At 44.3% G+C, this 13750-nt stretch overlaps 1 protein-coding gene across 8 annotated transcripts in view; it reads right to left on the bottom strand.

The window, feature by feature from the left end:
* ZMIZ1 (zinc finger MIZ-type containing 1) overlaps positions 1-13750 on the bottom strand; it is a 469088-nt gene that overhangs the window by 46441 nt on the left and 408897 nt on the right. For 6 of the 8 annotated variants that reach the window (XM_069240175.1, XM_069240177.1, XM_069240179.1 and 3 more), the window contains 7 exons: positions 11609-11896; positions 10526-10708; positions 9663-9831; positions 5817-6003; positions 3391-3601; positions 865-970; positions 431-591 (listed from right to left, as the gene is read on the bottom strand). In XM_069240175.1, the coding sequence (XP_069096276.1) occupies positions 431-591; positions 865-970; positions 3391-3601; positions 5817-6003; positions 9663-9831; positions 10526-10708; positions 11609-11896 (1305 nt within the window). The remainder of the gene's footprint in view (positions 1-430; positions 592-864; positions 971-3390; positions 3602-5816; positions 6004-9662; positions 9832-10525; positions 10709-11608; positions 11897-13750) is intronic. The other 2 variants (XM_069240178.1, XM_069240182.1) reach the window with 1 other exon arrangement.

Raw genomic sequence — 13750 nt, 5'->3', positions numbered from 1 at the left:
GACAAAACTGTGTTGAAAATTTTGGTTTCCTCATTCAAGTCTGCCTGTTCCTTAAAGCTGTGAAGATGGTGGCTTTAGCACTTCAAACCCTTTGTTGATGCTACTTTAATGGAAAAAACAGACGCCTTCTTCTGCAGCACTTTTTTCCCATTATTTCCAAAAACACACCTAAAGTAGCTGTATTTTGACTAATTTCTCAGTCCCCTCCAGGGAAATTCACAAACCCTAGGTATGTTTAGAATCCCTAGGATTTTGGGGAAAAAAGTACACAAATTTGGCATGCATAGCTTATGTCGACAAAATGTTATGGAGGCTTAAGTTCTAATTCCCCCATATAGCCAAAAAGGGCTCTGCACTGGGGTGTAGGCCTAGCAGTGAAAGGGTTAAGGTTACTTCCAGACTCTCGTCATTAGCTATGAAGAGACCTTACCTGTACATGCTTGCAGTCATGACCTCGGGCTGGGAGTTGAATCCGACGGAATGTGATTGGACACTTCAGGGACACCTTGATTGCTGTCTGCTCCACACCATCCTCACTGTTCAGAGTTGCATTACCTGTTGAAGCTGCCACGCTGCTGAAATTCCTTTTAACTGTGTTGGAAAGTTATCAAACATTACCACTAGTTTCATAAAATGTATTGATTTAGCTTCTAAGGCCTGCAGTGTGGATTTTGTTGTGGCCCTAATCGTGAAGGACCACATAAAAAATCTCCCAGGCACAAACCTAAAGCCCTATCTGAAAGTACTCCACACATTACAAAAATAACATTCCAAGTGCAATACAATTCTGTTTTTTTTTTAGAGAGAAAATCAGGGTCAGGTTTCCTTGATTCTCGTATTCCAGCTTTCAGACGTCTGACTTACTTTTCGTAATGCAGTGTTCTGCTGGGAGAAGCCTCTTTTTTAGTAATCCCTGTAGTACAGAACGTACTGACGGCCGATGCACCAACTGTAAAACGAACAAGTGTGACTGCAAAGGAGAAAAGAATGCTGCATCAGGGACACGGTATCATACAGGTAGAATTTTAAAACAGAGGTCTTAAAACAGTCAAAGAGATAGTTTCAAGATTACAGAACTTTTTTTTTCATAACTGCCAGCATGTAGGACAGTTATGGTGATGATTCACCAATCACGATGAAACTTTCACCCATTGCTATTACAAAGCAAGGACTAATAGCTGAATATCTGTGAGTCATTATTCTAAAGCGCATCGTTCCCAGATTCCTTGATCTACTGGTGCCCTAATAATGCAACAGTCAACATGTAAAATACCAATGACAGGTAGCACATTAGTTAATCAAACTACCCAGGTAGTTGCCAAGCATCGAGGATGTTAAGGACAGATGCCATAGAAAATATAGAAAAGAAAGAAGGCCCACTTTTGCTTATGCACGGAACAGCAAGAAAAAGTACTGAATTGTATGTGGTCAAGGACAAATACAGGTCCAACCTGTTTACAATGTCAGAATAAGGAGCAGGGACAGTGTGGGAGCCTAGGTGAGAGGCAGACACCAGTTGTAGTAGATAACATAATTAGTAACAGAGCTGAAATGGAAGGTCACACATGACTCATAGGCCACATTATAATACACATTTCTGAGAAAAATTGTAGATCATAGCAATATAAGAGAAAGCTGTAAGCTTTTTAAGCTTGCAGAGAAGCAGACGCATAGGGAGGGAATGTTGATATGCTTCAGAGCACTGTGCTTAATAGCAAAAATGTATCAATAGCAGGTCCACTTCAGTCACATTCTTGTAATGTGTGGTAGATGTTTTTGCAGAAAACTATTGCTTTGTGCTAAAATTATTAGAAATAACAATGTACTAAGCAAGTGCTTCAATTAATAAGCATGTCACTGATGAATAAGAGTCCATTGTGGTTTTGAGACTATATGAAACACTGTCTGTTATGTTGCAGTTTGAGTGCAGTTCAGTTACAGAGCTGATCTGTCCTCCCAGCCGGATTTGATAAACCTCTAACTATATTGCCAACCAGAATTGTGTTGCTTCTTCATTTCTATTCTGACAACACACATTTTGCTTAGGTATGGTTTTCATTAGAGTAACATTCCTCAGAAAGGGAAGAGTGCAAAGGAGCAAAGTAAAATGACTAACATTTCTGACTGCCTTTTTTTCTATGCAGAAGCAGAGATGCCATGGGGCAGAATGACACTGGCGTTTGCCTGCAGGAAGATTTTTTTTTGCTCTTCAGCAGATGCTCTGAGCAGGGATTCTAGTACTCTGAACAATTCATAGCATAAGTGTGTTTTGTTGTGAAAACCAGGACACAGTAAGATTTTTTAAGGAACTTTGTTGCTGTAAGTTGACCTTCTTGCTAACACAGCAGTACAAAGGGTAGGAGGGCTGAAACAAGTTTCTGGAATTAGACTAAAATATTTCAATAATTACACCATTTTGGGAAGCCAGCTGTAGTTCTGAATGCCGGAATGTGCCAACCCCATTTCTTGTCAGTAGTGAATCACAAAACAATACACAGTCTATTTCTCATTTTTAATAACAGAAACATATGTTGACCTTATTTTGAATTCATGCCCCATCTTAGTGTGTATCAAATGATCATGTTTTAACTAGTGCTTATTTTCAGGCAGTCAGTTTGCAGTGTGAGATATATAAGGACCCCACAATAGCAGCAGTAGATTTCAACACCAAAAAAGACATGCGAGTGAGCTGCAGTGATGCCCTTTGATTCCTTTGGACAGTCAACTTTAGTTTTCTCAAAGGTATCTAAATTTCTTCATCTACGCACCAGCCCCAGCTTCAAAGGTGAGATGAAATTTGTTTTTGTTTTTTAAATAAAAGATTACAGGGGACCTACATTACATCTTTGGTCTGCTGTCTGTGTCTATAAAGGAATGCATAGCTAAGTTTCAGACTGAGGCCTATGAAGCTGCCTGAAGTTATCCTTTTCTGATAAAAGAGGGATAAAATGTTGTTTCAGACAAATAAAATTAGCTTGAAAGCCTTTAGAAATGTGCTCTTTTGCAATTCAAACAAAGTATAAGGTTGTGGTGTGAACTGACAAAGAAGAGTAACCATATCTTAACCAGGACAGCATATTCAATGTCTTTGTTAAGACGTGTACAGATACATGACATGCCACACCACAAGGTTCTTTTAAGGATTCAAGTCCTTAAGCACAATACATGTCATCATTCAGATACTAGTCGATTTGTGCCCTAAATAACTTGGAATGCACACCATGAGCATACAAAGAGCACAACAACAACCACAACTGTCGGCTGTTAATTGCACTGAAACTTAAACTCAATCCTGAGTGCACAAAGATCAGGGACAGAAAGTCACCAGATTCCCCGTCCCTCAATCCATATACTCCAGGACGACCTCACATTCCAGAAGATTGTACTTACACAACAACATGCTGTCACCGTGATCTGAATGGTGTTCCTGCCTGGCTGGCATACGTGCTTCAGGTGAAGGGGTTTGTGGGAGGTCTTGTTGTCCCCACGTTCAATGGTCAGCGGGGTGGCGTTGACGCTGACCTGGACGGAGGCTGGCCAGTTTGTGTTCATTTGCCGGTCTTCATGGTGGTAGCACTTGAATTGGAGCTCAAGATCAGACCTGGGCACAAGGGAAGAGCACAAATAACTTCTGGTCAGAATTCCCTTTCATTAACTTCATTGTAATGGAGGTTCGAAAGAAACAAGGTAACATCTTTGCAAAGTATTACAGGAGAGAAAGCACATTTCTGGAAAGCATCCATACTCAAATGAGCAACACGCTCCCCTTCACTGAAAGGTTTTCCAAATAATCAAGACACAACCTGAACGTGACAGTATGCAAATATTAGGCGAGAAACCTCACAATTAATTTTCCACAAGGACAAACAACGATTCAAAATAATGTCAGCGCAGATTAAACCATGACCTTGTCAGAGTATCTCTCAATGGGGTACCACAAGGGGCATAATAACAAAATGGTCAATGAGTCAATGTCAACCACATAAAAACACAGACTGCAAGAGAATTCTGGACCCAACCAGTAGATGGCAGAGTAATGCACAGCATGTGAATCCAGAATAGCTTCATGCTGCAGACCCTCATCGATTTACCACAATGACGGACATGACTGGTCGTATTTGGGGTTTGCCAGTGTGATGTAGCAGCTAATCTTTGTGAGTAATATAGCTTGAGGTCTGCCTAATACCAAACAGTTTTATAGTAATGGCAAGCAAAAATAACTACAAAGAAGGGACATCCTCGGTTGTGGGTATTATTGAACTACATATTAATCTGGAGTGTTCATAAGGCATGATTGGAATAAGTTTCAAAAAGCAACAGCGTGGTAGTCATCGCACATGGGAGCTACAGAAGCAGTGGAACTCAAACATGCAACATAATCTCCGTCTGCTGCTTCTTATTAAAGGTTTGCATCCCATGTCTGTAACTTATGGCCAAGGCAACAGACAGATGAAGAACATAGACTCCTTTGGGGAGTTTGCACCACTGGACTGTTACTAGACTGTCCATGGCGTGTGTTAGACTTGGCTACTCGCTGCAATTCCAATCAAAGCAACCTAGAATAACACATTGGGACGTTAGGTTGCTTTATTTCAGCGTATGTTACGTATTATAGCAACAGCTTCTTGGATGCGGGAGGACAGCAAGGAGCTATTTTGCTGTCGCCAGCAGCCACAATGCAGAGGCATAAATTTGCAGGCGGTATTTGACAGCCCTCCCCAGCGCTGATTACCTATTAATAGGAAACTGCAAATAAACTGCTGAAAACCTCCGCACACCACCGTACGCTCAAGCACAATGACATGCCAGGATGCCCAAACGACTGCAGAGAACGACAGCAATTATTGGGCTTCCATCCGCCCCCCTTCGTGAGTGTGCGTTCAGGAGTGCACTGCAGTGAGGGCTGTGGCCACACGGGAGGAACGAATGGGACCATGTCAAAGGCTGCCATGGTTACGAAGGCAATCATTCTCCCTAAAAAGGGGGTTTTTCTCAGGGTGCACGGACTGGCGAGTGGCTGCAGGTAGAAGCAGATAATAAAGCACGAGGCTGTACATGGACGGAGTGTCCCGCACCTGTGGTTGCACAGCTGCCGTAAAATAGGTACTTGGTGTGTTCGACAAGAGAAGCTGCAGCTCATTTGGTGGTCTACATGATGGGTTTAGAGGGGATGAGGAAACACTGTTGGTCACGAGGGCTGAACAGTGTATGTGAAGGTGGACAGGGCAGTGTGACCTAGTGCTTGGACAATAGTAAATGCGGCAGGTTAGGTGGTCTGCATTAGGGACTGGAAGTGGACAAAGGCAGGTGCCTCACTACTTGGACAGTGTAGATGCTGCAGGACACAGGTCTGTATCATAATGGTATAGGGCAGTGGTTCCCAAACTTTTGACTTCTGTGTACCCCCACTTTATCATTACTGGAACCTGGGGACCCCCACTGAATCATTATTGGAATCCGGGAACCCGCCCCACTAAGTCATTACTAAAAGCTGGGGATCTAATCTGTTAATATTATTAATTTTCTAAGCAGTAGCGGACCCCCTGAGGAGGCTTCGCGGACCTCCAGGGGCCCCGGACCACAGTTTGTGAACCACTGGTAAAGGGGTTATGGCGTAACTGCAGTAGTGAAGGTGGTGCTGACAGTAAGAACTACTCCTTTGACTTCCCTGGTCCGCTTCAGCCCCAGAGCTGAGTAACTTCTGTTTTCCACCATGCCCAAACCTCTATTACGCACACCCCAGCAGACAGAGTGAGCGGACAATCTAACCCTTTGGAAGTCATGAGGTTCTCCCATGCCACAAGAGGCATACTTACCTCCACATCAACGTCTGGTGGACTGTCGGCCGCAGGTGGAAGACGTGGTTGCTGACGGCCAGGTTATGCTCCAACCGGAAGGGCTCGAGCACCACGCCATCTCGCACGGGAAAGGTCAGCCGCAGCTCGTCAGCATGACTGGATGGCATGGAGGATGGGGAGAAGGTGTGTACTTTGCCTTTTGCGTCTGGCAAGGGATAAAGGAGGTCAACATGTGTCAGTGGCACTTTATAAACCAAGGAAAAGCAAAGAGCTGGTTAGTCACCTGAGCTTACAAAGGTATGCACTCTTTCTTATGGCTGTCAATCATGTTACAAGGCAATTTAGTCTTCGCTACGAAGCATGTACCTGTAGAAGACCTCCATCCCCATTGCTCCCAATCGTGCACCTTGCGCGCCTAGTAAATTCACACAATTAAAACTACTTTAGAGCCTAGAGGAGCTTCTGCTTGTACAAGGAATATACACAAAACTGCACACCTACACTTCCGTGTGATCAGACAGCGTTCAAGTTCACTCTTACAACCACACACACACACACACACATGGTTTAGCTACATTCACAAGTATATTTTTCTTTTCATTGCTACAAGGCTGTCTTGCTAATAAGGCTTACCTTCAAACTCCACAATTGCTCTACCACCACAACCCATGGTAAATGACACAGGGTTTCATGCTTGCTGTATGCAGATGATGGTGGTGGTGTGTTCTTATGCCCACAGGCATACATATTGGCCTAAATAAGGCAAAGATTAATAGCCAACAAACCATAATCAGACTGGATGATGAAGAAGAAATGAATGAACAACTGCTAAATTGTAGCACTTTTAGTTTGCTGCTGTTGGTTGTTGTGACGGGTACACCCAGACATGGGTCCCCTGCTCACTATGCCACTGGGGCCAAGATATACCCGGCTGATGAGCCCTAATCAGGGTGAAACTGGTCTTGGCTTGCTTGTGTTCCATTTCAGCGAGGAGCTGGCCTGGAAAGGTCAGGCTGAGCTGTACCTATTGGGCCGGGGTCAAGTCAGATTTGCATGTGGCTGTTTACAAACTAGGGTGGCATGGCGGGCAAAAAGCTGTAAAATGGGACGCGGACTGAGCGACTGCCAGTGGCTGAGACTAATTCAAGCATTCCTTCCATCAAGTTCTTGTTGCACATTCACAAGAAGACATGCCAAGTAACCTTGCGACCAGAAATCCGATTTAAAAAAAATTCCATTGATCTAGAAACATTAATTTGGGATCCACTGAGCTGGACTGTGAGTGAATTCACACAGCACCTCTTAGGAGTAACATCCCCTTGGAATAGCAATCCTGCACTGGGGCAGATAGGAAAGAAATCCCATTGATTCCCTTGCCAACACTGCACTCATCTCTCCTTGACCGAATACTACCCTGTGGGTGCTGCAGCCAAAAGCTACCGATAACCTTGACAGCAGGCGGCTGCATTTTTGTATCCAGATGCAGGCAGCTAATGGATGAGTTGCTCTGTCGCTCTTTGTGGCGTGCGGCCACAGTGAGCCCCGCTGAACCATCCTTTTACTTGCAATTAGTAACCTTTCACCCAAACATCTTGTCCCCAGCCCCACGGAGCTAGGACGATTGTGTTACTCTGTTGGCTCTTGCAGCCAAACACAGCAAGGGCAGCGAGTGGCACATACATCACCGAGCGCACAATATTGAATATTCTTGGTTGGACGCTATTTATATTCCCCTCTCGGGCAGCGGCTCAATGACAGACATCCCTTCGTCCTTGGACCAGGTTACTCCGCGGCCAGAATATCAATGGAGGCCATTAGAGGAAAGCACTCCGGCGATTACTTCAGTCAGTATAACCTAATGGACCTGTGTTTAAGGGCATGAGTGCGCGCTTGTCCAGAGTTACCAACGTACTATACGCACAGTTTAGGAACTTAGGGTGCAGCCCCAAACCGGCATAAAATATAGAGCGGCGGAATAAGATCGGTGGTTATAGAATATCACAACTGTAATAAGGCGAGGCAGTGTAATAAGAATTACTAAGGAATACATCTGTAATAATAAAAATACAATGAATGGGGTATTATGTACTATCTAGGGGTTCAGGGGGATAAACATATGGCCTATGGCATATTTCAGATGCTACTTAGAAATGAAGGTGCTTTGTACAAGCGACTGAAACAGCATGACATCAGATGAACAAAGGCTCTTAACTGGTCACAAAATGATATCTGTGAAACATTTAGGAGGATTCCAGTGATCAGCCAAGGGGCTTGTGAGATCCGTGTAAACTTGGGCCAGCTCTCACTAGAGATCCCGGATGGCTGTCCTACTGAACGTACAAGTGGGGTAGATCTACTGACTATGGCACAACTCTTACAATTGCTCATATTCTGTCGGCACTGGTTGGAGTCGTCGAACGGTCAGGAAATGGGATGTGTTAAGGTCTTCAAATACAGGCCATTTCGGCCTTTGCAGACCAGTGGTTGATTGCTTTCTTCTCCACAGAGCTGTCTCTGAGATACTGCTACAATCTATACACAGTTCTACAACTGTCCTAAGATGCAAATCTGTACAGACAAAAGCATCAGCCGAACACTGGTACATCAAGCACATGCAACAACAAGTCTAATTTATTAGACTATGAGCACGAATAAGGGAATGCCGCATAAAGATGGATAGGACATGGAGCTACGCTGGTGTTGCAAAACGAAAGAAACCGTGTAAACACCATCTTTTGTGGAGGTTCGACCTGATATTATGTTACATGCTAGCTAACCATTACAACAACACGCATTCATCAGTTAGTACATCCTTTAAAACATTACATAAAATCCCCACCTCTCTCCTAACATCAGCTTTCCCACTGAATCTCCTCTGCATACCTATATGGATACTGTGAGAACACAGCAACAAACAAGTAGATCTGGTTTCCTTGCCTGATGCAATACCACTGACATTACTTGGGGTTTAGGTTGGTTTTACTCTTGTGCTATGATTATTACTTCTATGGGCCTGTCCCGACCTTTTGAATTATCCTATCAATCATTACTGACCAAGCCAGATGAAAGGGAGTTTCGTGTATGTACCATCATTCCTGTGCAGTGTTTTACTCATGTTACTTTCCACCTTCCCAAAGAACAGATACTACCTGATGACACCCTATTCTAGACCCCCACACAAATACAACTTAATGGACACCCCTCAGGTGAGGAAATGTTTCAACCACACGTCAACTCTCTCACAGACTACAGATACAGGTGAGATCATTCTTCTCCCTTCAGGAAATCCATATTGCAAGGCAGGAACTGTACACATGAGTTGATACGCCCTGCCTGCCTTCTGTAGTTCCACACAATGTCCTTGCGACTCACAGCACATAGGAGGCTGTTGAAACGGTGAGGGTAGAAAGGAGAGGGGGTCAACCTAGTGATGTGATCTGCTGTCAAAGTGTGCCTACTGTCAGTTTTGTCAACCTTGACATTCTGGTGAATTTACATCATTTGACTGATGCAGACTCTATACTATCGTGCTAGCTTTCCTCTGATTCATTCTGAAGATGGGGATTACAGAGCCAGACATAGTATTCCTGAGTTGACCTTCAGTACTTAGAAAAACTCTACCTGTGGTCCTCCCAGATTCAACATACTACTCTAGATAGGATTTCATTCTCAAGTTATGGCATGCTGAACTGCAAGCATATTGCCTACGAGCCATCAGGAGCAGACGTGCAATGACAATTTAACTTGATACCTTTCCTCACACATCCCAACACACTTCACTCTACAACACCCCTCAAACCTTATTTGTTCATGGCAAAAGTCACATATCACTTAGGAATGCAAGTAAGTTGATGCTCGACTCACTTGGAGGTGGAGGCAAGGAGTTCATGTTTGGCTTTATATCTGGGGGGAATGGTGGCTTGACATCCTGGTTGGGCGACAGATATGGTGGGATACTGCTTCCTGGCGTCATGGGAGGTGTGGGGTTTCCTGGAACAGGCGAGTGGGGGTAATTTGCCACAGGCCGCGATGGCTGCAACAAAGAGGTACAGAAAGTAATTATTTCAGGAAAATAGGAATGCAAAAAATAAATTCAAATTTGAAGCACAAGGTGAATAATTCAAACAGTTTGGTATGCCGGTCATCTAAAACAGGAGATAAATATAGCAAGTGTTTGAATGAGCAGAGTCTGAGAGAGTTCAGGGCCACATGAGGACAGGAGGGCGCAGTATGGGGAATCAGAGCTGTAGGCTCAGAGAAGAGTGCCCCCTTGAAGAGGAGAGGGGTACTGAAAGAGAGACACTGCAGGGTATAAGAACTCATAGTTCCGACACTTGAGAAAGGCAGGCAGAGCAGAACAGTGCAACAAAGAACAGTCACTGCAGCACCTCGAAGATGCCTGGTGAACATCACAACATCCATTGCTACAACCGCTGGCATGGTGGAGTGTGTCTTCAAAACTAATGGAGGCAAATCCTGTCACAGAGGCAGAAATTTCGAAAACATGTAATTGGAACAGCGCTCCCTGCACAAGCTCTCCAAGCATCGATGACGACAGCCAATGTTACAAGAGGTGTCACCTCAACAGTGATCACAACTGCCCCATCGCAGCAGCCTCTGTCGTCACAAGCACAGTCCCTTATCTACCCATGAGCCTTCCAAACAACCATCAGCACACAGCCACACTTCAGTCCACAAAGTGAATCAGTCACGGAAGAGGCTCCTACCTTGTAATACTGGCCCATATTGACGGCCTGGGGGGGATACTGCCCCGTATTCTGTTGGCCGGGCATTCGCTGGCCAGAGTAGTTGGGCGACGTAAGCGGGCGCTGAGAGTTGGGCGTCGGATACTGCCCAGGCTGCGCTGGAAATTGGCTGTTTGGTCCATACTGCTGATTTCCATAGTTCGGCTTTTATACCAAATAGATTGACAGGGAAAAAAAGACAATGAGGGATTATCATTCCAGCGTGCATGACTTGTAAAAGAGAATACTGCCCACTCACTCTCCAGATGCTGCAAAAGATCATTTAAATAAACGAATAAGCAAAGCATGCACAGGCCACCGGCGCCCATAGTTAAAGCTTACATTTTTTAAGAAAAGACTTCTTCTGAAATAAACATCCGAAGGGCCGTGCGTTTGAAATGTTATACTATGCATCACTAAAGGAAAGAGGCCCAGGTAGCTCTGGTCCTCTTCCTTACTGAAAATTAGAAAGGAAAGGGACTCGATGAAGCTTATTGGTACGTGCATTTCATATCAGGAGTCGATAGGGAAACCAGCCGCCAACAGTACATATGGAGAATGCTTTGCCAGTCACGAAGGCTGGAAGTGGGTCCACTCATTCTCATCGGAAGTGACCTTTTGCAGTGCCAGGGCCTTTCCTATGAAATATGCTCCGTTCCAACAGGCTCTCGGTGGCCTTAGGGCTTTTAAGGGCTGGGTGTATGTGTCCTTACAGAGCTGCTGTATTAGTGTGTTGCGATTTTGTCCAACACTACTGTTGCGGACTGCTGCTTATGGTGGTGCCCTGCTCACGAGATTTGGAGACTGAAAATATATATATATTTTTTAGAATCAAGATCAGCAAAGTGTTGAAACTAGGGGCAGTGCTACCTGCTTTTGGACAAGCACCATGAAACTGCCCAGATTATGGTATTTAAAAGGAAGCCTGGGTCTACCCTACCACTCCAGCAGCACAGCACACAAGATGCCATGCTGAGGAAATACAACGGTGCCAACTCAGGAACGCTTTGCCGTGCCAGCCTCAACACTGATGGGCTTTCACAACGTGGACCTGCAGGTACTGACCTCTCCTGGGTACGGCCTCTTCATGCCCTGGATGGGCAGTGACTGTGGACGGGGGCCTGGGTAGGCTTGCTGTGGCATTCTCTGATTGTGGGCGCTGAAGGGGTTCATGCCAGGCCGCGGCTGATTCATGCCCATCGGGGGGCCACTCATGCTGGAGGGGGCCATCCCAGCGGCCATGTTGCCTGGGTTCATGCCGCCTTGCATTGAGGCGGGCCCCCGGGCCCCCTGCTGGCTCATGAACTGGTTGTTGTAGGCTTGAGATGGGCCCATCTGGAAAGAGGAACAAACCTTCACCGGAAGAGAAAAAAACAAGGATAAAATGCGACATGCATTACAAACGGGGACGGGCGGGGAGGAGGGTGCGGGGGAGAGATCGTCAGAGGGGAGAGGGTCATGTCGCATTTTCTATCATGTTCAGTACTCAGCAGCATTGCACATTTGCAATCCAAATGGAATTCTAAACGTAAAGAAAAAGTATGTTTGTTAAATCACTTCATAAACAGAAGCAGAAGAGCAAACAGTAAATACGGCTTCTGAAAACAGCACGCAAACATAGGGGACGTTCAGAATTTGAATTGTCTCCTGGTTTGGAGCCACAGGCCTGGCGACCTGCAGCATACCATACCCATAATAGGAATGATAAAAATAACTGGGACAGGGCCATATTCCAATCCGATATCTGCCCTAATATGCACGGACGAGTTTAAAAGAACCTTTTAAACCAACCACAAGGAAGCAACTGTATATGTTTAAAACTGCACATGGTACATGGATTATAGCCGAGTCTCCAACTCGTATCTCAAATGAAAAGCCTCCGGGTGCTCTGTCCACATCAAACACACCGCTTTTCACCCAAATTATACGATTCAAATATTCCAATCTCTGAATGCTGTGGGCTGATAATTTATTTCAGGTGTGGACTTTGCTTCTGTAGGCCACATTACAAATTAATATATGTTTATCTCAGTGCTTAATTTGTAAATAAAAACGTGCCGGTGCCCAAAGCTCTCCTCTGAAACACGCGGCTGCTGCATTTAGATGTGTGAGCACGGAATACTGAGGCAGAGTAATCCTGAAGCCATTCAGTGCCTCTTCAATCCATTTAAAGCCACTCACTGCCCCTTCAGCTCACTCTTGCAGCTTTCTGCTTTCTCCCTTTATGACGCTTTTTCGTTTTTCTCTTCCTCCTTCTTTCCCATATGTCTTTTGCTCTCAGCAAATGCTTGAGACAGAAGAATAAGCGCCAGTCCTCAAAAATGAGTCCAAAACGTATGAGGGAATGAGAACCCACGTTATTAAATTTAGTGTGCAAAAATCTTTATTTATAAGTTCATAGATCCATTCTAGTGCAGTAGATAGAAGTTGAACCAAGGAGAAGCAATCATTGATGCATAAATATATCCAGGGAGTTAAATAAATGTAAGACAGTTGCAGCAGCCAACACGTGTTTCACCCCCTACGGTAATTCCACCTGGGGCTTTCTCAAGGCTGAAAACAATTCAAAATGAACAGATTAAGGTCGCTAATAGACCTATTAAGAATTGTTTAATAATAGATAGGATTTGAGCTTGCAGTATAACATGCATAGCTGTGACCATCCCATTCTTGTCATCAATGAACTATGTGTAGAAAGAGAATAATTAAGATAAAAAGAGTGAATAAAGATCCCTATTAAACCGGTGTTTAGAAATAAGATAATTTTATAGTTTTATATTTATGCATCAATGATTGCTTCTCCTTGGTTCAACTTCTATCTACTGCACTAGAATGGATCTATGAACTTATAAATAAAGATTTTTGCACACTAAATTTATTAACGTGGGTTCTCATTCCTTCATACATTTTGGGTTTATTTACGAAGGGGTTATGGTCCATACCCCTTAAATTTCGAGTTCCCACATAAAACTTTTTTCAATTGGGCAATCAATCGGGAAGGGAACCTTGGACCTTTTCATACTTGATAAGACCTCAAAAATAAGGGCCTGTGCTCAGCACCGTAAACAACAAGCACAAATTAAGCACTGATTTATCTGAAAAAGCAAATTAGCTTCAGTAAAAAGCTGCAAGGAACTGTCCAGTGTGGGATGCAATAATATTCGGTTATCCTGAGGAGCACAAGTGACCCAAAAGAAGACATCTCTG

This window comes from Pleurodeles waltl, chromosome 6 (genome assembly GCF_031143425.1).
Source record: "Pleurodeles waltl isolate 20211129_DDA chromosome 6, aPleWal1.hap1.20221129, whole genome shotgun sequence".
Lineage (NCBI taxonomy): Eukaryota > Metazoa > Chordata > Amphibia > Caudata > Salamandridae > Pleurodeles > Pleurodeles waltl.
Note: the sequence above shows the minus strand (reverse complement) of the source record. Positions and strands in the feature narration are given on the sequence as shown.